General features: G+C 36.6%; 1 protein-coding gene across 1 annotated transcript; it reads right to left on the bottom strand.

The window, feature by feature from the left end:
- Window positions 1-10,056: 10,056 nt before the first annotated feature.
- On the bottom strand, window positions 10,057-13,022 carry LOC130798860 (uncharacterized). The gene is made up of 4 exons (XM_057661957.1): window positions 12,705-13,022; window positions 12,344-12,548; window positions 10,221-11,992; window positions 10,057-10,140 (listed from the first exon to the last, which is right to left on the bottom strand). Exons 1-4 carry the CDS (start codon window positions 13,020-13,022, stop codon window positions 10,057-10,059), a joined length of 2,379 nt encoding a protein of 792 aa, XP_057517940.1.
- Between the last annotated feature and the right edge of the window lie 9,877 nt (window positions 13,023-22,899).

Below are 22,899 nucleotides of genomic sequence, written 5' to 3'. Positions count from 1 at the left end.
CTTTGGAGAAGTTTCAACCGAAGAATATGGTGAGGAAATATAAGAATCCTCATCTTCACAATCGCCAAACAACAACTTCAGTGAGGTAGGAGACAGAGATGAAGTGGCGACTCCATTAATAGATCTTAATAAAAAAATCAAACACAGACAAGAAGAGAGAACAAAGGAGAAGATTCAAAACATATCCCTTCAAAAACCAAAAAAACAAGATGATGATGAAGATGTAGGGTTTCAGAAGGGGGTGGGTACAAATTTTTACAAAAGTGTCGTCGAAGAAGAAGAGAGGAAGAAGATGAAGATCTAAGGTTTCAAAAGGGGATGGGATGAACTACGGTTGTCAAATGGGGGGTGAGGATAATTAATAACAATGGGGAGGGTTAATAATGGAGGGAAGGGTTACTGGGTTAAGTAGGATTAGGTGTGTTAATTAGTATAGATTAGTTTTTGAAATAATGGTCTTTTGGTAACTACATGAATGTTATAAGGATAATTTGGTAATTACATGTCCTTAATACCTCCAAGAGCATGGATTAGGCATGTTTTTGACACCCACTATAAATCTAACGTGTTACTCAACAACATGTGCGAGTCCTTCAACCATGTTTTTGACACCCATTTTAAACCACATGGAATGGATGCGTAGGTATATCATGCAGAGGCATCATAGTAAGAGAAAGGGTGAGTTGGCATTAGAGGGTGGGTTGTTGCATTATGTTAAAAAACAATTTGATTGGGCCACTGAAGCATATGAGGGTTGTGTTGTTAGGGTTACAAGCAGTACACGTTTTGAGTTAGATTACAAAGAATCTACATGTTTAGTGGAATTGGTGGAGAAGTCATGTACTTGTTATAGGTGGCAGCTTACTGGCATTCGTTGTCACCATGCATTTGCAACAATAATTGAGAGTAAGGGCAATCCTAAAGAATTTGTGTATGAATATTATAGCAAGGCTACATATGCAAAGGCATATGCATCAATCATTAAGCCTATGCCCGGACCATTAGATTGGGACATAACACAAAACACTCAGCCTGATCCACCACCATACAAGAAGCTACCAAGCAGACCATCAAAAAAGAAGAGGAACCTAGAACTTGGTGAGAAGAAGCAAAGCATTAAGAAGCAAAAATAGGTACTAATAAAATTAGGATGGAGGTTGGTAAGAAAACTAGATGCTCTGTATGTAGATAGCCCAACACCTGTTTGTGTATGAGCACTAATGTAGTTTAATGTAGTTGGATATACGTATGTTAAAAATATGTATGAATTCATGTATACATATGTACTTTGATGGAACATGGGGATGTATTTTGATGACAGATGGGGATGTATGTATTTTGAAACTATGTGTGAATCATGAATGATTCATGCATTATCAGTGACTCATGTATTTTGAAGGAAAATTTGATAATTACAACCTTTAAGAATTCACACAGTGCTTAAGACAACAAAAAAACATTGCATATATATAACGTTTCAATTACATAGATCCGAACATTACACTACTAATTCATCCACCATTCCTAAATAAAGTAACTAATTAGCCCACTAACAATAAGAACTACAACAATACAATTCATAAGCAATCCACATCCCCAAACCCTCTGTGGATAAAGCATCTTCATCATGATTCTATCAGAGGTTGTATTACGAAGCTTTTTGTTGGTCAACTCTAACTTTCTTTGGAAATTTATAACCTCCCTTTGAAGCTTACTTCTTTCTTCCATTAGCTTCAAAATCACATCTTTTTGTAAATCAGTCATGTCACTTTCGACCCACCGGATAAAGGTAACAAAAACATCAAAACTGTAATTCGCAAAACTATTAAAGATTAAGGCTATAATTCGCAATTAGTTCTATCTAATATTTTAATATTTTAGTCCAAAATTATAAAAAACATAAACACCAAATACTTAGTAAAAATTCATAGAAAATTACCAAAGGTTTATATTCTAGTCCAAATTATAGAAAACATAATAATACAAATTTTATTAACTATTTTATCCATTAAAATTATATTGAACCCCCTTTAATAAATTTGAATATATTTTATTACTTAAAATTCCATAAATGACCATTTTAATAAACTAACTTTAAGGAAATAAACCAAAATGATTTTCTGACTTTTATTTACATGAAATTCAAATTAATTACACTCCTAAAGTTCCTAAGCTCACACAAAATTTATTCACAACAAGAAATTCACAAATACATTAAAAATACCATTTTTTTTATGCATTTTTACATAATAGAAATTCATAAAACTTACATGCATGAACACTAAAGTAAAAATACACATAATAAACATATATCATGAATAATATCATATAAATGAAAATTTTTCGAATTTATAATTTTCTTTTGTGACTTTAATTTAATATCGATTTTGTGTAATGATCACAATATTTGAAAATTTATAATATAAACATATGAATAAAACTTCTTACATTAATATATACAAAATATCATAAATTTTCAATTTATAACATGCATATACTTAAACTTATATTAATCACTTTATTTTTATTTTTAACACAAAAATGTGTTATTCTCACTTTAATTTAACATGCAAGACATAATTAGATCAATCTCACATATTTTCATATAATATAAATGTCATATCTTTCATATACTTAAGTAAAAATAATATAAATGTCACATATTAAGAACGTGTTGGATTAAAATTTATCCTTTTCAAATATTCTAAAATTAATATATTCTTTAAGAAGCTGCAAGAATGATAATCTTCAAAATGGTTCTTGAAAAATAATAATTCAAGCTTGAAAAATACTACTCAGCCTATTTAAACAAGCCTCAAGTTAGTAAGGTGTTGGGTAAAAATTTATCCTTTTCAAATGGACAAACCTTACTTTAAGAGAAAATTGATGAACTTGACTTGGAAGTGGATGATGTTAAGCTTGTTCTTCAAGGGAATTTTCAACTAAGAACATAAGGAAAAAAAAGGGAAGTTAAGAAATGTGTTTAAGTGTGAATTAAGGAAGAAGAATGAGCAAAAATCAAAGGGGTTTGAGGAGGGGAATGAACTCAGCTGGGGGCTGATTTTGGGGGTTTATGATGCAAAACATTGGACTAATGGTGGTGCATGCAAGTCTAGGTAGGCTAGGTTAGGTATAAGAACTTTTAGATAGTTTGTGTAAGTGAAGAAAGTAAGAAAAATCATTATGTTCTCTTAGGGAGAGGAGGCTGGTTGTAAAGGCTGTTGGGGGCTGATTTTTCTCTTAGTTGTATCCTATTTTGGTGCTAATATGTGTACATTAAAATAACAAGTAAGTTTGATTAAGGTTTGTGGTTGAAATTAAGCTTAGTTTGTACTCAAAATAGCTAAAATACACTTTAAAGTTATAATAGTATGTAAAGAGAAATTCTATATGGTAACATTGAACTTTCATGAATCGCGCGTGATAGCATTTTGGTAAGATTTTTCCATATGGTAACATTATGTTTATGCACTATCTAACTCATGTAGCATTATCAATCGAACTCTTGCCTATTTCCATTAAATTCATGTATTTTGACGTTTTCACCCTTACTAAGTATTGATTGTTGTCTTTTAATTTTCCAAAACTTCACTCCACCATTTTCACCATCTTCAAGCACCATATTCTTACCTAAGATTAGTGATGAATTAACAATTAAAATGATCTACAATTAAACAATAAAAAGTACCCAATTCATAAACCAATCACATATGCAATGTACCCAAGTAATTGATTGAAAGAAACCCAGAAAATAAAAAATCAAGAGAACTTATATGTATGAAGGCAAAGTGAGATGGTTGTATAAAGGGGGCATGTCATGCATGCCGCTAACACCGATATCTTCATCTTAACAACCTGAGTAAATGAACTCAACATACTTTCCAACACTAACGCAATACTTCTCTCTCTAAAATAATTTCTAAAATTTGATATTTTGTTTGATTTTTGATGAAAAAATGGGGAGTTTAAATGGTTAATTTGGAAGGTAGAATAAAGGAAAGAAACGAAAAAGAATCTGGGGAAATAATTTGGGGATAACCATTAATGGGTAGATTATGATTTTTTGTGTGTTTAGAATTGATTCATTGAATTTTTGAAATGCAAATTAGTGGTAAAAGGGATGAATTCAAGAAGACATATCTAGACGTTGCTGAAATTTGCTCCAAATTAGGGCAACCGTGATGATTTGTTGATTGCAATGAAGTGAAGAAAGAAGGGTATAGAGAGAGCTAGGGAAGGGAAGTTCGAAGTTTGCTCCAAGTTAGAGTTTTTGAACGTTTCAGTGCCCGAGTTATACCCAAACGCTTGGGGTTGTATGGTGGCCTTTTTGATCTTGTGTAAAGTTTTGGCCGTGCCACCTACACTCACCGCCTTTAGATATATATTTAGAGCCCGCCTATGTAACTCTCAATCATACGGCTGTGGCTGGATAACTTTCACCCACCGTCGTGGACTGAAGATAGTCCACGACCTCCCCGATAACCAAAAGGGGTATAGGACGAAGTTCGCCTACCTATACAATTCGGGATGATGGAATGTTAAGACCTCCTTCGACATCAAACCCAACCTTTCGGGTTTTAATAATGGGATCCCGCAGTGTTCTTTTAGTGACGCGGTGATCATTGAATACGCGAAGATGGACGTTCAATTGGGAAGGAAACCCATGAACGTCCAACTCAACTGGATACCAGGTCGTCCTGAGTTGGAGAATGAGAACCTCCTCTCAGCATTCGGCATCAGCTTGGCTATCGACCGGAGTAAGAGTTGTCGGATTTCTTCCTTCTCTTTTCTATGATATGTTTTCCTGATTCTAACTCGTGGTTTTGCAGGGATAGCCAAGGAAAATCTTCGAGCGAAAAGTCCAGATCTAATGAAGAAATTCAGTGTTATGAGACTTGCTCAGGGGGCCATCCAACGGCCCGCGGATAAGCCTCTACCTCTTCCTCCAAAGGTATAACTTCACACATTTTTCGAACTGAGAGGTTGCTTTGTTTCCTTCTAAATTTTTCTTTTGTAGGACTCGGCAACGGTAGAGAAAGGGCTGGATGAGGTACCCGGCGAGGAGGAGGCTCTCCGCCTCCTCGAGGAGAGGAGGAGAGTACACATTCCTGATGACTCCCAGAGGGTAATCCCCTCTAAGAAGAGGGAATCAAGGAAAAAGAAAAGTGGGAAGGAGAGGAAGAGAAAAAGAGACTCTCCTTCCCACGGGGAGAGCGCGGCAAAGAAGGCCTCCCTTGATACCATACACACCGCCGTACCTCTACAAGCGAGGTCGGCGGGAGAGGAGACGTCGACTCCCCCGGCCGAGGCCCCCATCTCCCCTAAAGGCAAGGAGACGGTCGGGGAGTCGTCTGCGGCCCCAGAGCCGCGGATAGAGGAGGTCTATCGTCGTAGGGAGGTCACACCCTTCCAACCCGATACCCTCTTCAATGAATTGGGGCACAAGGGTATGATTACCCGTTTCAACCGGGCGACGTCCCATCTGATCAGCCGGAAGGACGTCGATCATCTGGACTCCCTGCCTCCTGTCGACAGGGTTTGCCAACTCCAGGCCTCGGCGGCTGAGGTACGATGTTAGTTTTTCAGTCTGTTTGAATGAGATTGCCGGATGATCTATTTGACCTTAATCTCTTTTGCAGACATACATAAGGCTATCGTTTGAATTGAAACTTAGCCGTCAGAGTGCCGCGGACAGAGAAACCCTGGCGGCCCTCACTTCTCACTGCCGCGAACAAGAGGAGGAGCTGAAGAGGCTGAGGGCGGATCTTGAGGAGCTGCCTGCTTTAAAGGAGAAGCTGGCTAAGTGTGTCAAGTAAAAAGAGCGCTTAGTTAGCACAGAAGAATGGCGAGAGAGGGCCAGGAAGCAGCTTGAGGGGACCGTGGCTAACTTGGACACGGCGTCAAATATGTCGGCCACCCTTGGCCATGAGATCGGGCACCTGACTGATGTTCATGCTAAGCTGGTGCGACAAAACCAGTCACTTCTGCGTCAGGTGTCCAATGATTCGGATAAGTTCCAAACCTTGCTGTCCGCGGCAAGAATATACAAGCTTTGCTTGGGTAGGAAGTCGCGGATGGTAAGGGATTGGTTGTCCTCGGATGAGCCGGAGGCATCAAGTTTCTTAGGGGCGCTAACCACGGAAATGGTGGGAGCCGGTACCATGATAAGCGGTGAAAGATTCCGTCTGGCTGCCGCGGAGTTAGGCGTCGACTTTGATTCCCTCCTTGAGAAGGCCAATGAGAAGGGGAACGAAGCTTTGGCTAACCTAGCTCCGATTTTGGATCGGGAGTCAGCGGTGCTGGTGGACCCCCATTGGGACGCGGAAGAGGCTAGGGAGTGGTCGGAGAGAGTGGACCCTGCTGCTGAAAAGGAGGCCTTATGTCTTGATTTGGACAAACTCTCTCTCTCTCCTCCCTCTGCCTCAGACGTCTCCGAGAACTTGGCGCTTTCTAAGCTGGAGAGTTTGTGTTTAGACTTATCCAATCTGCTGATTGACGAGGGTAAAAACCTCCAAGGCTTATCCAAGGACTTATCCGAGATCGGAGTGGAGCCGTTCGATGTTGAAGAATTCATAAGCTTCACTCTGAGCCTTGGCGAGGGAGTGGCCGGGTCCCCCCCTCAAGATCCGGAGGGAGATGTAGACGCCTTCTTGGATGATCTCTGATTTTTGTAATATAAATTTTGTAATATTAACTTTTGTAACCTTGAATATAATCAATTTGTACGTTGATCTTGATGCCGTATTGTTGTTTAAATATTTTAAATTTTCTTTTATTGGCCGCGGCTTCTTTCCATCAGTAGACGAGAAATAATTTTTACTTGATGTCACGGCTAAAAGTTATTTACTTGGGTAGATTTGACAACTTCGACCTTGGAACCAATTTAAGGGTCCGACTTATCGATGTCACGGCTGGATGACCTTGAAAATTTGCTTAATCTGATGTTGAACTTCAGGACCCTTAACAGAGGGTCCGACTTGTCGACGTTGCGGATAAGAAACATTCAGCTAGATATTCATTTTGGAATGATTTTGAATTTGGGGCCTCAATCTGGGAGTCCGACTTGTCTATGTCCCGGTCGGGAAAATTTTGGCGAATAACTTAGAATAATTTTGAAGTTTGAGACCCCAATCTGGAGGTCCGACTTGTCGATGTCCTGGTTGGGAAACATCTTAATGAAAATAACTTAGAATATTTTAGAACTTAGGGACCCCAAACTGGGGGTCTGACTTGTCGATGTCCCGGTAGGGAAACATCTTTGTGAATAACTCAGAATATTTTTGAACTTGGGGACCCCAAACTGGGGGTCCGACTTGTCGATGTCCCGGTTGGGAAACATCTTTGTGAATAACTTAGAATATTTTTGAACTTAGGGACCCCAAACCGGGGGTCCGACTTGTCGATGTCCCGGTTGGGAAACATCTTTGTGAATAACTTAGAATATTTTTGAACTATGGGACCCCAAACTGGGGGTCCGACTTGTCGATGTCCCAGTTGGGAAACATCTTTGTGAATAATAGAATATTTTTGAACTTAGGGACCCCAAACTGGGGGTCCGACTTGTCGATGTCCTGGTTGCGAAACATCTTTGTGAATAACTTAGAATATTTTTTAACTTAGGGGACCCCAAACTGGGGGTCCGACTTGTCGATGTCCCGGTTGGGAAACATCTTTGTGAATAACTTAGAATATTTTTGAACTATGGGACCCCAAAATGGGGGTCCGACTTGTTGATGTCCCGGTTGGGAAACATCTTTGTGAATAACAGAATATTTTTGAACTTAGGGACCCCAAACTGGGGGTCCGACTTGTCGATGTCTCGGTTGGGAAACATCTTTGTGAATAACTTAGAATATTTTTGAACTAGGGGACCCCAAACTGGGGGTCCGACTTGTCGATGTCCCGGTTGGGAAACATCTTTGTGAATAACTTAAAATATTTTTGAACTTAGGGGACCCCATACTGGGGGTCCGACTTGTCGACATAACTGAATTTTATAAGATTTGCAATATTACCGGAAGTAGAATATAACTGAATACTTTTTAGAGCCGGATAAATCAGAAAAATGAAATCTCGATTATTATTGAATGTAATGACAACGCGACTCATGCCGCGGGATGAAATACAACTGATTCTGGATAATGTGATACTGCCGCGGGATGAACTTGTGATGACATTAATGATCAGACTGGCCTCTTGCGAATCTTATTTAAATGAAGTACTTTTTCAAATGATCTCCATTCCACGGGCGGGGTAGCTTCTTTCCCTTCATGTCTTCTAGTTCAAATGTTCCAGGCTTGATGATACGGACGATTTTGAATGGACCATCCCAGTTGGCTCCAAGCTTTCCTTTCTCTACTATCTTCCCTGTGGCCTCGACTTTGCGTAGGACATAGTCCTCCACATGAATATGTTTGGTTTTGACGAGCCGATTGAAGCTGCGAATCATTTTTTGCTTTTGGGCCATGGACCTTAATAATGCGTCCACCGTGTTTCTGGAAGCAAATCTAGGTTCTCCCTTTTTCTCTGTTCATTCTCGTCGTGTGAGTAGTAGGTGACCCTTGTGGAGGGTATGCCTATCTCTACTGGAAGCACTGCTTCAGATCCGTATACCAGAGAGAATGGGGTATGCCCCGTTGCTTCTTTGACGGTTGTTCGGCTTGCCCACAGGATTCCGGGTAGTTCTTCATCCAAGTACCCTTAAGCCCTTCTAACTTCTTTTTGATACCGTTTAGGATCTCTTTGTCTGCTGATTCGACTTGCCCATTGGTTTGTGGCCGAGATACGGAGCTGAAACGGATTTGAATACCAAACTTATCACAGTATTGTGTTGTGTTTGTACTCATAAACTGTCTCCCATTGTCAGTGATGATCACACGAGGAATACCGTATCTTGTAATGATATTTCGCCATATAAACTGACAGACTTGCTTGTCTGTGATTGAGCTAAGGGCTTCTGCTTCTACATACTTGGTGAAATAATCAATGGCCACAATGATAAACTTTCATTGCCCTTTTGCGGGGGAAAAGGGGCCAAGGAGATCCATGCCCCACTTGTCGAAAGGCAGAACGGCTTGCATGACGGTCAAGTAATTTGAGGGCTTCCTTCCTATCTTTGAGTGGTACTGACATTCGGAACATCGTTTGATCAACTTTTCCGCGTCTTCACGCAGTGAAGGCCAATAATATCCGCTTCGGAGTACTTTTCCAATGACAGTTCGTACACCCTGATGTATACCGCATCCGCCTTCGTGTATCTCGCGAAGGATGTAATTTCCTTTCTTCAGGGGAGACACATTTTAAGAGGGGATGAGTATATGACTTTTTGTAGAGTGTTCCCTCGTAGAGTTCGAACCATCTAGCCTTCTTCTGGAACAATTTTGCTTGATTTTCATCCTGGGGAAGCGTCTGGTTTTGCAAAAATTCGATGTAGGGTTCCATCCACGTTTCTGACCTGTCAATGGTGTTGACCATGTGGTTGATACTGGGGTTTGGAAGCACTTCCCAGATAATGTCACGAGCCGCGGATGTTTCTGCTGAGCTGGCGAGTTTCGCCAGAGAATCGGCCTGTGCATTTTGGGATCTCGGAATGTGGATCAACGTGAACTTGTCGAATTTTTGAACAGATTCTTTTACTTGCTGTAAGTACATTTTCATGCTATCATCTTTGGCTTCAAATTCCCCATTAACTTGTCCAACTATTAGTTGGGAGTCAGAAAACGCGGACAGTACTTTGGCTCCTGCCTCGTAGCAGATTTTCAATCCCATCAGTAATGCTTCGTATTCGGCCTCATTGTTGGATGCCGCGAACTCGAATCTGACCGCCCTTTCCATACGGACCCCAGCGGAAGACACAATAAGGAGACCAGCCCCACTTGATGATTGCGTTGAGGACCCATCTACATACAACTTCCATTCTTGATTAGGTTCAAGAAGTTGGGGGACATTACTTTCGGCGATGAAATCCGCCAAGGCTTGTGCTTTGATCGCCATTCGTGGTTCGTATTCGATGCCGAATCCGCCAGTTGATTAGCCCAATCCATGACGCGGCTGGATTTATTCTTTCCTTCCAGAATCTTTTTCAAGGGTTGGCTGAACCTGACGACGATCTGATGGGATTGAAAGCAAGGTTTTAGTTTTCTGCTCGCCATCACGATTGCAAATAAGACTTTTTCAACTTCGCTGTAGTTTCCTTCAGATGCTCGAAAGGCATGACTCACATAGTATATGGGGAATTGCTTCTTCTCTCTTTCGGCGATCAATACTCCTGACAAGGAGTATTCGGAGACTGACACATATAAGACCAATTTCTCCCCGTTGTATGGCGAGACTAGTTTCGGCAAAGAAGACAAATGCTCTTTCAACTGCTGGAAGGATTCCTCGGCTTCTTGTGTCCATTCGAACTTGCTCTTCTCTCTTTGAACTTCTTTTACTGATCTTGGGGACTTCATGTCCTGGATTGCCTTTATCTTATCAGGGTTAGCTTCTATTCCTCTTTCGTCAACGAGGAAACCAAGGCATTTCCCACCGGTGACCCCAAACACGCACTTTTCAGGGTTGAGTCTCATTTGATGTTTCCGGAGGGTGTTGAACGTTTCGCGTAAGTCCGCGGCATGTTGGGACGCTTGTTTGCTTTTAGTGATCATATCATCCACGTATACTTCCAAATTTCGGCCTATTTGAGATTGGAAGACCTTATTGACCATCCTCTGGTAGGTAGCTCCAGCATTCTTTAGCCCAAAGGGCATAACCTTGTAACAGTATACTCCGGCATTTGTGATGAAGGTCGTATGTGGCTGGTCTTCTATGGCCAAAGGGATCTGATGGTAGCCGGCGTTTGCATCCATGAAACTTAGTAGAGCGTGGCCTGCCGTGGAGTCAACCAGAAGATCGATCTTAAGAAGAGGATAATCGTCTTTGGGGCATGCTTTATTCAGGTCCGTGAAGTCAACGCACATCCTCCACTTGCCATTTGCTTTTTTCACGAGGACGACGTTTGAGAGCCAGTCAGAGTACTTGCACTCTTTGATGAATCCCGCTCTTAGCAATTTCTCCACTTCCTCTCGGGCGGCCTCTATCCGCTCTTTTCCCTGATGTCGCAGCTTTTGCTTCACGGGTTTGTAGCCTGGTTTTATATCGAGTTTATGGCACATGACGTTTGTAGGGATGCCAGGCATCTCTTCTGTGGAAAAAGCGAAGATGTCGCGGAACTCTGTAAGGGTGGCAACGATATCTTGCCTAATCGGGGCAGGGAGATCCTTGCCTATCTTGATACGTTTTCCTCCGAATATGTCCACTTCCTCGTATCGTTCTACGGGGCGAGGCCTTTCTTGCGGGTTGGGGCTCTCTAGATACACGCTCATGACGCTAGGTGACTGCTCTTCCCTTTCCCTTTTAGAGGGGGTGGTGGAAGTTCCTCGTTTTAAGGTGTTGGTGAGGCATTGTCGTGCCGTCACCTGATCCCCTTTGAGGATTCCTACCTGTCCATCATCCCGCTCGAATTGTAGCAGGAGTTGATGGGGAAAAATCGCGGCTTTGATTTTGTTGATCAGCGGGAGCCCCATGATAGTGTTGTAGGGAAAGGTGAGATCCACCACCGTGAATCGTATGGGCATGGTTCTGCTTTCATTTCTTTCTCCCACCCGCACGGGGAGGATGATCGTGCCCAGTGGAATAACTTGACTTCCCTCAAACCCAATCAGCGGCTTGTCTAGGGGTTGCAAGTGCTGTTCTTCGAACTTCATCTTTCTTAAGCACTTCATTGTTATGAGATCGGCCGTGCTCCCGGTATCCACGAGTACCCTTTTGACTTTCATTTGCCCAATTTTGAGGGTAACCACCAGAGGGTCCGTGTGAGGTTGTTGCAGTGTTTGGGAGGTCGTGGCATCAAACTTCATGATCGGCCCACTTGTTGAGGCCTTCGGGGGCCCTTTTAGTAGAGTGTGGACGCTATCTCTCGCTGCGCGGATGGTAGGATATTCTTCCGTATATCCTCCGAAAATCATGTTAATAGTTCCTTAAGTGTTAAAACTTTCGCGCCTAGCCTCATCCCTCTTGGGGGATCTGCGTCTTGGATTCCATGGCCTTCTTTCTACTTCCTTTCTAGTGTCGTAGTCCTTTCGGTTGATGAACCTGGACAACTTTCCTTCGTCCGCCAATTGGTGGAGGACACGTTTGAGTTCGCGGCATTGGGCCAAAGTGTGGCCATGCTCTTTGTGGTAATAACACCACAGATTGTAGTTGCGCCTATCAGAGGGGGTATCCGTAGGAGGTGGAGTTGGCAATTGATCTCTGATGACGAAGAATATGTCCTTCCTATTCCGGTTGAACAGCGGATCATTGCCTCCATCTAACAGATTCCTCGTCCTGGGCTCCCCTTCAGTGACATATACGTGACGGGGTCGTGGGGGTCCCATATCTGACGGGGGTTCCTGACGACGCGGCATGTAGTTTCTTTCCCTCCTTGATGGCTGTTCTTCTCTGTTCCTTGAGGGGTGATTGGCAATGGGGTCCTTCTTATCAGACCTCCGTTTTTTAGGATCATGGGCCTGACATATTTCGGAGGCCGTGACATAGCTTTGGCATTGCTTCATGGCCTCCGCGTATGTCTTCACTTGACTTTCGACCAACTGGAAATTCAGCCGTTGGGCCTTCATTCCGTTGATCAGGGCGTTTAATGCAACCGATTCTTCCAAATCGGTTACCTCCAGCACCGCCTCATGAAACTTTTTTAGATAGGATGATATGGACTCCCCTTCCAATTGCGTGATGCTGAGTAGATGGAAATTTGATTTCTCCTGCCTTCTGGAAGCTACAAAGTGGCCCAGGAACTTCTCTTCCAGTTGGGCAAAGTTGTGTATACTTCCTCCTGGAAGGGAGGTATACCATGTCAGCGCTACTCCCGTAAGAGTAGTCGGGAAGAACTTGCACCACAACGACGGGTCATTGGTATACAGCAGCATCAAGTTTTTGTAGGCCATCAGGTGTTCCTCCGGGCAGGACGTTCCATCGAAGGCCGCCATGTTCGGAATCTTTATCTTCCCATTACTGGGGGTATTTAGTATCTACGGGGCCAGTGGAGAGATTATGGGTATAAGTTTTCCAGAAAGGCTACTTTTGCCGGCCTCATTCCGCGGCATGGTGATACGGCGGCTAGACTCCGCGGCTTGGGCTTGCTTTCTTTCTTCCCTCCTTTTATACACCAACGATTGGACTCTTTCAGACGTCTTTTGTTTCTTGCTCTCTAGGAAGGTGCGGACGTCTCGAGAGGCGGTTTTAGATTCGCCATCTCGCGGATCTGTTTTGCTGAGGCTCGGGTAGGTTCTAGATCTCTCCCACCTCTTCTTATTACGTCTACTGGAGTGGGACGTCCTCGAGTTCCCATCCTGAGATTCATGAGACTTCGGTATCTCCTAATGGGGTTCGATTCGTTCCCGCAAGTTTTTTATTTGATCCGCCATATCTTCTAATACTCGTTGTTGAGTAGGAGCATTATTTATGACGGCGCGGAGTTGTTCAGAGAAAGCAGCCGTGAGGTTCCGCGCTAGCATGTCCAGATCACGGCGAGTCACGGCTTGATTATTAGCGTGCCCTGCAGAAGTGTCTGTATCTGTGCTATGCACGGTGGCGGTTTGAGTCGGATTTTTCTTAGGAGCCATGACTTCTTATCCCTCCCCACAGACGGCGCCAAACTGTTTCGGTGAAGAAACGAGGAAGTGCAAAAAACACTTAAAATACCTGGAGATAGGTGGAAGTGTGATCAAGAGGAGCGACTCGTGGAAGGAAGCGACTTGAATTCCTACAAAACAACGCGTTAGCCTTGTCCGGGGGGTGATTTCCCGGAAAACCCCTCCGACGCTCAAGTTAGAACGTTAATGTGAGATTGAATAGAGGGTTAGAAACTGAATGTAATTGAATTTCGAGATGGATATAGCTTGGATGTCAGTGGGCTAATGAAATGGAGAGTGAGTAAGGATACTAAGAAGGATTATTTTCAGATGACCCTCCCTTCTTGATGATGGCCCCTATTTATAATGGTGAGGAAGGGAAGTTATTTCAGAGAAGATGTGGTGTATCATGGGAGTAATGGGTAGTTACCAAACTTGAACCAAGGAGAACCATGCATTGTGGGAGAGTGGGAAGGTGAGTCAACCTGATGGTCATTTCCTTATGGGAAGTTAGGGTTTTTAGAGATAATTGGCCCATGGGCCATTCAAGCAAGATGGGGAATCCAGAAAAAGCCCGTTGACCGAAAGTCAAAGTCAACATAAAAGGTCAAATGGTATTTAAGTAATATGATGTTAATAATTTAAATAAATAAATAAATTAAATAAATGATATCATGACATATATATATATATATATATATATATATATATATATATATATAAATATATATATATATATATATATATATATATATATATATATATATATATATATATATATATATATATATATATATATATATATATATATATATATATATATATATATATATATATATATATAATGAGTCCTGCTTAGTGATGGAGATGGATCTTGAACTCTAAGGGTCTAGACCTGATCCGACTCAACCCTTATTTTAAGGGTTTGGGTCCATCTATTTTTAGACCCTATGAATTCGGGTCGGATCTGGATCAATGACCTTAGGATTCGGGTTCGGATACGGGTCTACACGTTTGAGATCCAAATCCGACCCACTGACTCATTTATGTCTTATTTTAAAAAATTATATATTAGCTATCATGTGTATTTAAATTTGATTTGAAATTTTATTATATTTTGGAACTTTACGTGATTTTGAACTTTGTCGATTCATGTAATTTAAAATGTGGTCGTTGTATCTATACTTTATAAATTAAAGACTTGATAAATATTTCTTTATAAGAACATGAATGTTGGAAAACTTCTTATATTTCGCTCAATTACTATAAAGTATTAGAAGATCCTCGTTAGTTCAAAATGTTTAGATATTTTATGCGAATGGTCGAATATTGTACTTCATAATATATTTTTAAAAAATATTCAGGAAAAAATAAAATTATTTTGAACCCAGATTCGGACCCTAGACCCTTCAGACCCTAAGAGTCTGAATCCGACTCCGAAATTTTCAGATTTTATGAATCTGGGTTTGGATCTCGATCCAATAAAAAAATTAAGGTTTGAATTTGGGTCTTATTAGACCCAACCCAAATTCGATCATGCCCATCCTTAATCATGCTTATCAAGGTTTATGGGAAATCTTGATTGACTTTTTTCATTATATAAACCACCAACTTGTTCATATACTAATCAGGTGAAATAACTTGTCAACCATGTAATTTGTATGAAATTCCAAGTTTACTAACTCTATTGACTTATATTTGTTGGTGCAATGCATAATGCAAATTACAAAATTCTAACCTTCTTGATACATTTCATGTAGTCATTCTTCCTTTGGTTATTTGGTGAAGGTTATGAGAATTAAAATATGCATAATTTTGGTATTTTGTTGGAGTGTTTTACCGGCAACGATTTATTAAATTGTGATAACTAATTAAATATATTTAGAATGTCCCATCATAATTTTATAATAAAATATTATATTTCCAGATGGCCTTTTTTAATCAATTAAATTTTAAATTTTCACTTTTTCTACACCTAACACAAGTATGTTTTCAAGTCTTAGAAATAATATTTTTTTTTTCAAAATTTTAACGTTTGAAAAAGAGATTATGGTACATGCAAAATTATGTTTGATATGAATATATGTTGCAGCTCACAGAATTCGGCTAAAGATGCCATACAGTACCGTAATTTATTACTACTTCCGTCCCATGAGAATGATTTTTGGGTGAAATTTAGTGAAATGAAAATTGGATTAGAGAATAAGATAAAAATAAATGGATGATGAAAATGACTTGTATAATTAAGATGGGAAGAGATTAAGATTAAGAGAAAGTGAGTGAGTTCAACACCAAAAAAGGAAAAGGTGTAAAATAAGTATAACAGACTTAAAAATCTTAATTTTAATCTTTCGATTAATTATTCCGAATTTTTAATTCAAATCTCTAATCCTTTGGTTGTCCATTTCAAACCATCTTTAATTCCTAAACCTTTTCCGATTTTGTAATTTCTTTTAAATATTAAACTTTAAAATATTATTTTGTTTAAAATCTTTTTATAAGCAGTAAAAATTTATTTTATTAATTTATAGTACGAAAAGTAAAATATTATTATTATATTCACAGTTTCGTAAAACGTTACATTTTAACTTTCTTCCTTAAACTAACATTACTACTTATTATTTTAACCTTATGACTTTGATTTAATTATTTTATACATAAAAATAAGTCGTATTTTTATTAACATTAAGTATAGTTTTAGCAAAATTTTCTAAGTAAACTACATATTTTCATGATCAAATTTACCTATTATTTTAAAGTATATTCACTTGTATATACTAGAACAAAAATTTGATGAACCATAATCCTTTCTATAGTAACTCATGATGTTCATCACTTAAGCTATCACTATTTCCTTACACATGCTAACTTTCTTCTACACTCCAAACTCTTACACATTTACTTACACACTTTAACTCTTGCACATTCACTTACACACTCTAAATCACTCATACAAGTTAACCTTCTTTTATACTCCTAACACTCTTTTTCATACAATCTAATGAACTACAAAGTTGCCCAAACCCATTATAAATACCCCCTTAGCCATGAGATCACTTATACCACCATCATCAAATCTTTCTAACATTCTTTCTTTATATTTTCACTTCATTAAAATCTTACTACCTGAATACCTTTATCATTACTTGAAGAAATTCAAGAAGATGGAGCTTAAAACAGTCTTTATTTAGCTTAAATCATCATCATTATGGAACATTATTGAGTTATTACTTTGGGTACTTAATGTATAATTATTTTTGAAGTTTAGATTTAATTATTTTGGGAGTTTAGAAGATCATCATTTGTAGACAGTGTTAGAGATGGGAACGACAACAAGAGGGGGGTGAATTGTTGTTTTAATAAGTTTAAGTATTTTAGTCTTGTTTTTGTGGAATTAAATTGAAGAATTAAAAATTAAACTTAATGCGAAAAAGTAAAAAGAGAGACAACACAATTTTACGTGGAAACCTTCTAGGCCTAAATAGAAGAAAAAACCACGATCTTCGGGATTTCAAAACTCTCTCATATGTTTTAGGCAATTCGTTACAATTACATAAAACAACTTGCTTCACTCAAAGCTTCTCTTACTAAGCCAACTTCTCTTTCTCTTTCTCTTTCTCTTACTTCACTCGAAGCTTCTCTCTTAGCTTTACTCAAAGCTATTCTCTTCTCTAACTTTACTAGAAGCTTTCTAATTTTTTCCTAGACTTACCCAAGTCTAGTTACAACAATTCTTGCAAAATCCTTTTGCAAGGATAAATTCTCTAAAAATAAAATTAAAGAGTTGCACAAGAAAATATTGAAAGTTAATTGGCAATTTTTAAACAATATATTTTTTGTTAATTTTATCAATCTCTCGTATGAATTTTATGGCTCATACGCATGCAAAAATTGAGAAACAAACAAGTCCTCTATTTATAGAGTTTATTTAGCTAATAAAAGGGAAATAACTACCCATTATTTCCTTATCCCTAAAATTAAGGAGAATAATATGGATCTTGAATTACAAGGAAAAACTCACGGTTAAACACTTGTAATTATTCCCATAACAAAGAGAAAATAAGTGGAAGTTTGATGCTTAAGCAAAAAGCTACGGTTCCCCTTTTTTCTAATAATAGACAAGTTAGTTTTTCATTAATTAGATCCAAAATAAAAGCCTTTTTTAAAGGAGAAAAATAAGGAGAGAAATATTCCACTATTTTAAAAATCACATGGTTATTTTTAGGGTGGGTATAAAATATTTTGCCAATTAACTTAATTATTAAATAATGCAACAAATTAATTTTAACTAATACATCAACTAAAAAATCAGAAAATATATTAATCAGAATTTTCCAGCAGACGTAACTTTTTTAGACTCCAGTTTGGGAACAATGCACTGTTTTCATTTTCAAGTAACGTTAGATCATCAAACTTGGGAACAGTAGATCTTCTGTCTACATTTGACATCCTAAGCCATATACCTTATCTAACTCCATTGGATTCTTTTGACTAGTACACGTTCATAGACTAAAGTCGTAGGTACTATCAACGATCTTAATCACGACCAGATATCGACCTGCATACAATCTCTAAAAATACATTTATTTATATAAAGTGTAGTCATCATCAAAACCTAAGAGAGCCAACATCATTATTTTGGGAGTTTGGATTAATTATTTTTGGAGCATTATTATCTATCTTGGAGGGTCTTATTTCTTATTATTTTCCTAATTAGTACTTAGTACTAATCCTTGGTGTTATTATTGTATAACTTCTTACCCTAATCTTTTTGTGAAATTTTACATTATATTACTTTATTATATGCAAAGTATGAAATATGCTGATATGTTTTAGTAGGAAGTTATTTTAATGAAATTATGATCAAGATTATATTAAGTATGTGTATGTTTAACATATTTTTTAGTATGTTAATTTAATAATCTTTGAACAAGTTTAGGAAGTTGGGTATAAAATTATATTCTAGTGATATTAAATATGATTCATGTTATAAACTAGTGTTATTATGTTTATGAGTTATGTGTTACATTAGGAATGTTATTATATTTAAGAATTTTTATGTTAGAACTTTAATAATATGTTTATGTTAGCCTTCAAATTAGTTCATAAGGTAGTAAATTATTTTGTGAACTTTTTTTTATTAAGTATGGTTTTATTAAAAATATTGTTATTATGCTTTATTTTGAGATTTAAGTTTATCCTTAAGGTTATAGTAAATTTCTAAGTTATTGCGTGAAGTAAGTGGTTATGTTAATTATTTAAATCTAAGATTTAGTATGATAAATTAAATTAAGCCGTTCTTTTTATTTGAAAAGGGTCCAAAACACTCATAGGTCATTCGACCACCATCATATAGAAAAAGAGTTTGATTTGCTATTTTAAATTATTACAACTATTTTTGTAATAATAATAAAATAACAATTTAAAAAGATATTTTTGAGAAAATTTTTATAAGTTATTAAATGTTGAAGTGTTTTTCTTGAATATATGAGATTTTATAATAAAAGTAACTTTTAATCACTATTTAGTACAAAATATTTTATTTGCTAGCTATTTGACCAAAATTTATGTAAAATGATGTAAAAGTATTTTCAGTATATTCCCCGGTCAAACTATGTGTGCAATAATGACTTTGTCAGATTACAAGTTTTACTTATTTTATAATTAGAAATATTGACTTTTGTGAAAATTATAAGTTTGACTTGTTTTAAAAGTAGAAATATTGATTTTTGTGAAATTATAAGTTTTATTTGTTTTATAACTAGAATGTTGATTTTTGCAAACCTAATAAGTTTACTTATTTTTCTAAATTTGAAATATTGATTTTTAATGATCTTGTAGAATTTCAGAAACTTATTCAAATAATGCAATTTTAGCTTGAATTTTAATTAGAATATTTGATTTTTTTTTTGAAGAGAATAAAGTTTTATTTATTGTAAAGTTGGAAATATTGATTTTGGGAACTTATTTAAAGAGAAGTAGATTTTAGTAGCTACTTGTAGAAAATATTAATTTGGTGACTATTGATAGAATATTAAGTTATTAGTGTGAATTTAGCAAACTATTAAAAATAAAGTTATAAATAAAATTTACTGTGTACAAATTTAATAGTGAATGTATAAAGACATAAAGGTTATTTTTACGTTATGATTAAGAATTTTATTAAATAAAAGAGTTAATCTCCTAAGTTGATCAAAGTCAAAGTCAATGTCAAATTGTAGTAATAAAAATGTGATGTACTTGTGTGAATGAATATTGATTGAATGACCCTGATAGTGAGGTAATGTCGAACCATGGACCGGCATGTAAAATCTCGGCGCCCGTGTTGACCGGCACGTAAAATGCGGTGTAAGACAGGGGATTAGTTGTCTATTCTATAGAGCTCGAGCATAAATTGTATTGGAGGGGTGACGACTCCCACCACAGTTAGGGTCTAAGATTACGACCCTCACCTAACCAGATCCTTACGTTGATCAGTGATAAACTTCATTAGTGTTGATGCTATGATGCATGGTACGGTTATGAGTATTAACCAAATGAACTTACTTAAGAGTTAAGATTACCGAATTGTATAAGGGGCAGTCTTCTGTCAGGATTGAGAATGGTATCTTAATGACTTAAAAGTAAGGAACAGAAAAACAATATGGTTTAAGTATACAGTGGTGTCAATTAATTATAGGTTCGTACTTAAATTATTATTTTGTAAATGTAGTGTATAATTTCCGTATTTTGAGCAGGAGAGGAAGTTATGCTCGGCGTTAACCGCTGGCCGATTCAATCGGCTATCATCCGTATCATGGATGACAACATTTTGCAGGATTTAGTTCAAGTTCCAATCCAGGCCTCAACAATTACTATTTATCGAGAACTTAGTTGCTTTTTGTATCTTTATTGATGACTTGAGGATGATGTATTTTTTTATTTTTGAGCAAACAATTTTCTTATAAGATGTAAAATTTTACTTTTGTTTTAAACGATTTCGGTTTTTATGATTTAAAGTTTTTAACAGTTCGGCATTTTGAGACTTCCGCAATATTTTTTATATTAAACTTTATTATTAAATTTTAATTATGTATCGAGATTACCGCTCCTGTTACAATAAGTATATGTTATCAGTTACTTATTATATTTATAATCTGATTCTGAGTCACCAACCCAGTATCCCGCACAAGTCAAAGTCTTGGGAAGAAGGGTGGCGGAGATATCATACCCATGCCCCCTCCAAGGAGAGGGCATGGAGAAATGTGCGTACTCAATTTATTCCCCGAAAAGATAGATTTTCGTGAAAATAAAAGTGAATACGACATGCTTAGGAAGACAACTACAACTTACAACACACATTAAAAATATATATTGTAAATATCTATGAGACTACGACGTGATACCTTATGCAGTATATTTGCTAGTCAATTTGGAACTATGATCTCATGCGGTTATACTACTAGAAAGGAGAATAAATTACAGTATTGGCGTTAAACATAAGAATACTTTGTTTACTCAAAAAAATAATATATGAAAAATTAACTTTTAAAATGGAATGTTTGGCAAAATAATTTGAATTGAATTTGTTCGACGCTAAGTAGTTGTACAGATAGCTATTAGCTGGCTAAATAGTTATGATTGTTGATAGCTGTAACCGTGTATGATTGTAATTGTGCGATTGTAGCTATTATATATTTGGTTGTCTTATTATATATATATATATATATATATATATATATATATATATATATATATATATATGTAAATTAAATTGTTTGATTAAAATAACTTTCTTAAAATAAGTACTTATAACAATAATAAACGCTACTTAAATCTCTATATACCGAAAATTGAAAAATAAAAAAATTAGCGTTTTAATCTCATTTAACCACTAAAAGCTACTTAAATTTTTATGGCGAACATATCTGTATAAACCAATGTTTTACCTAATATTAGCTAATAATTTTTTTTTCTAAAATTAGAAAATTTAAAAGATTCCATGAAATTTCAAAGTAATATTTAGGTCAATGTAATTAATTTATTAAGATGTCAAACTTCGCAAAAATTCTTTGAATAAACTTTTCGCAAAAGGATTATCACAAAAAGATTGTTATAAAATGTTACTTGCCAATTATAATCTGAAAATTTATTATCGCGCAATATTTAAAAAAATTATTTGTTTTCTGTATGTAACGCAACGAAAACAAATATTGAACCAAACAAGGTAAAAAAGTTATATCACTCTAAATTACATGAATTTAAGAACCAGGAGTTTACATATGTGGTGATCGAACGTTTTTCATTTCAGTGACTTGAATTCGGCCTCCATGACCATAGAACCGAAGGATTATGTACAATGATTAATCTTAGAATATATATTTAGATATTAATTACGTATATAATTAATATAGAGATATAAATTATTGTACATGTAATATGCAAACGTTTATTTGTTAAAGAATAACGTATGCTTTTAAACTAATAACTTTATACTATAAAAGGTTAAATTTGTCATTCATGTACCATGTAAATATAATAAAGGTATGACACTTTATTACTTTTAAAAAATAAATTAGGGTTTATTTGAAACGAGTTTTCTAATAGTATTTTGACCTTTTTTTATATAAAGATTTTATAGTCAGTAATATGTAAACTAACTGAGAAAAAAGAGAAAGATAAAGCACCGTGATTTTCTGCTTCCTTTTATTAATTTTTCGATGTTAGCAAACCATTAATCTGGATAAAAATAATTAATTAGAGGTGCCTATTTTAATATTAATCTTTTATACAATAGTAGTTTGTAGTACTTACTCATCCCGTACAAATCACACATCAAATTCAAAGTTGTACCCTTTTTGTTTCATATTTAATCGTATATGTTTTTCTTATTTTGATGGTAAGTAATCGTTACTTGAAGTTCTGCTAATAGTATGATAGCATCTACAATTTCTTACCAGAAGATCAATTCTCTTTCCGCGCTTTTGATTATAGAGGATTATTTATGCCTTAAAATAAAAAGTATTAACTAGTAAAATTAAATAAAAAGAATAAGTAATATGATCTAAATTTAAACAAAGGAAAATATACTAAAGATTGAAGTAGGTGATAGAATTAATATCCATGATAATTTATAAGCAATGACATAATCTTAGAAGAATTCAAACTCGTCTAGAAGGGAAGTATTGTGAGTTAATTATATTTATAATTATTTTTCTTGAAATGTCTGTTATTATGTCCAACATTATCTCCT

The sequence above is a fragment of the Amaranthus tricolor genome, chromosome 13 (assembly GCF_026212465.1).
Source record: "Amaranthus tricolor cultivar Red isolate AtriRed21 chromosome 13, ASM2621246v1, whole genome shotgun sequence".
In the NCBI taxonomy this organism is placed as follows: domain Eukaryota; kingdom Viridiplantae; phylum Streptophyta; class Magnoliopsida; order Caryophyllales; family Amaranthaceae; genus Amaranthus; species Amaranthus tricolor.
Note: the sequence above shows the minus strand (reverse complement) of the source record. Positions and strands in the feature narration are given on the sequence as shown.

What these genes read in the sequence shown, in the direction of transcription:
- LOC130798860 (XM_057661957.1), bottom strand. Translation starts at nt 13,022, where the DNA reads ATGGCGGCCTTCGATGGAACGTCCTGCCCGGAGGAACACCTGATGGCC. An exon ending in GAGGAATCTGTTAGATGGAG is followed by an intron (nt 11,993 to 12,343) that starts GCAATGATCCGC and finishes TGATTTTCGGAG; the next exon opens with GATATACGGAAGAATATCCT. An exon ending in AGCAATTCCCCATATACTAT is followed by an intron (nt 10,141 to 10,220) that starts GTGAGTCATGCC and finishes GATGGCGAGCAG; the next exon opens with AAAACTAAAACCTTGCTTTC.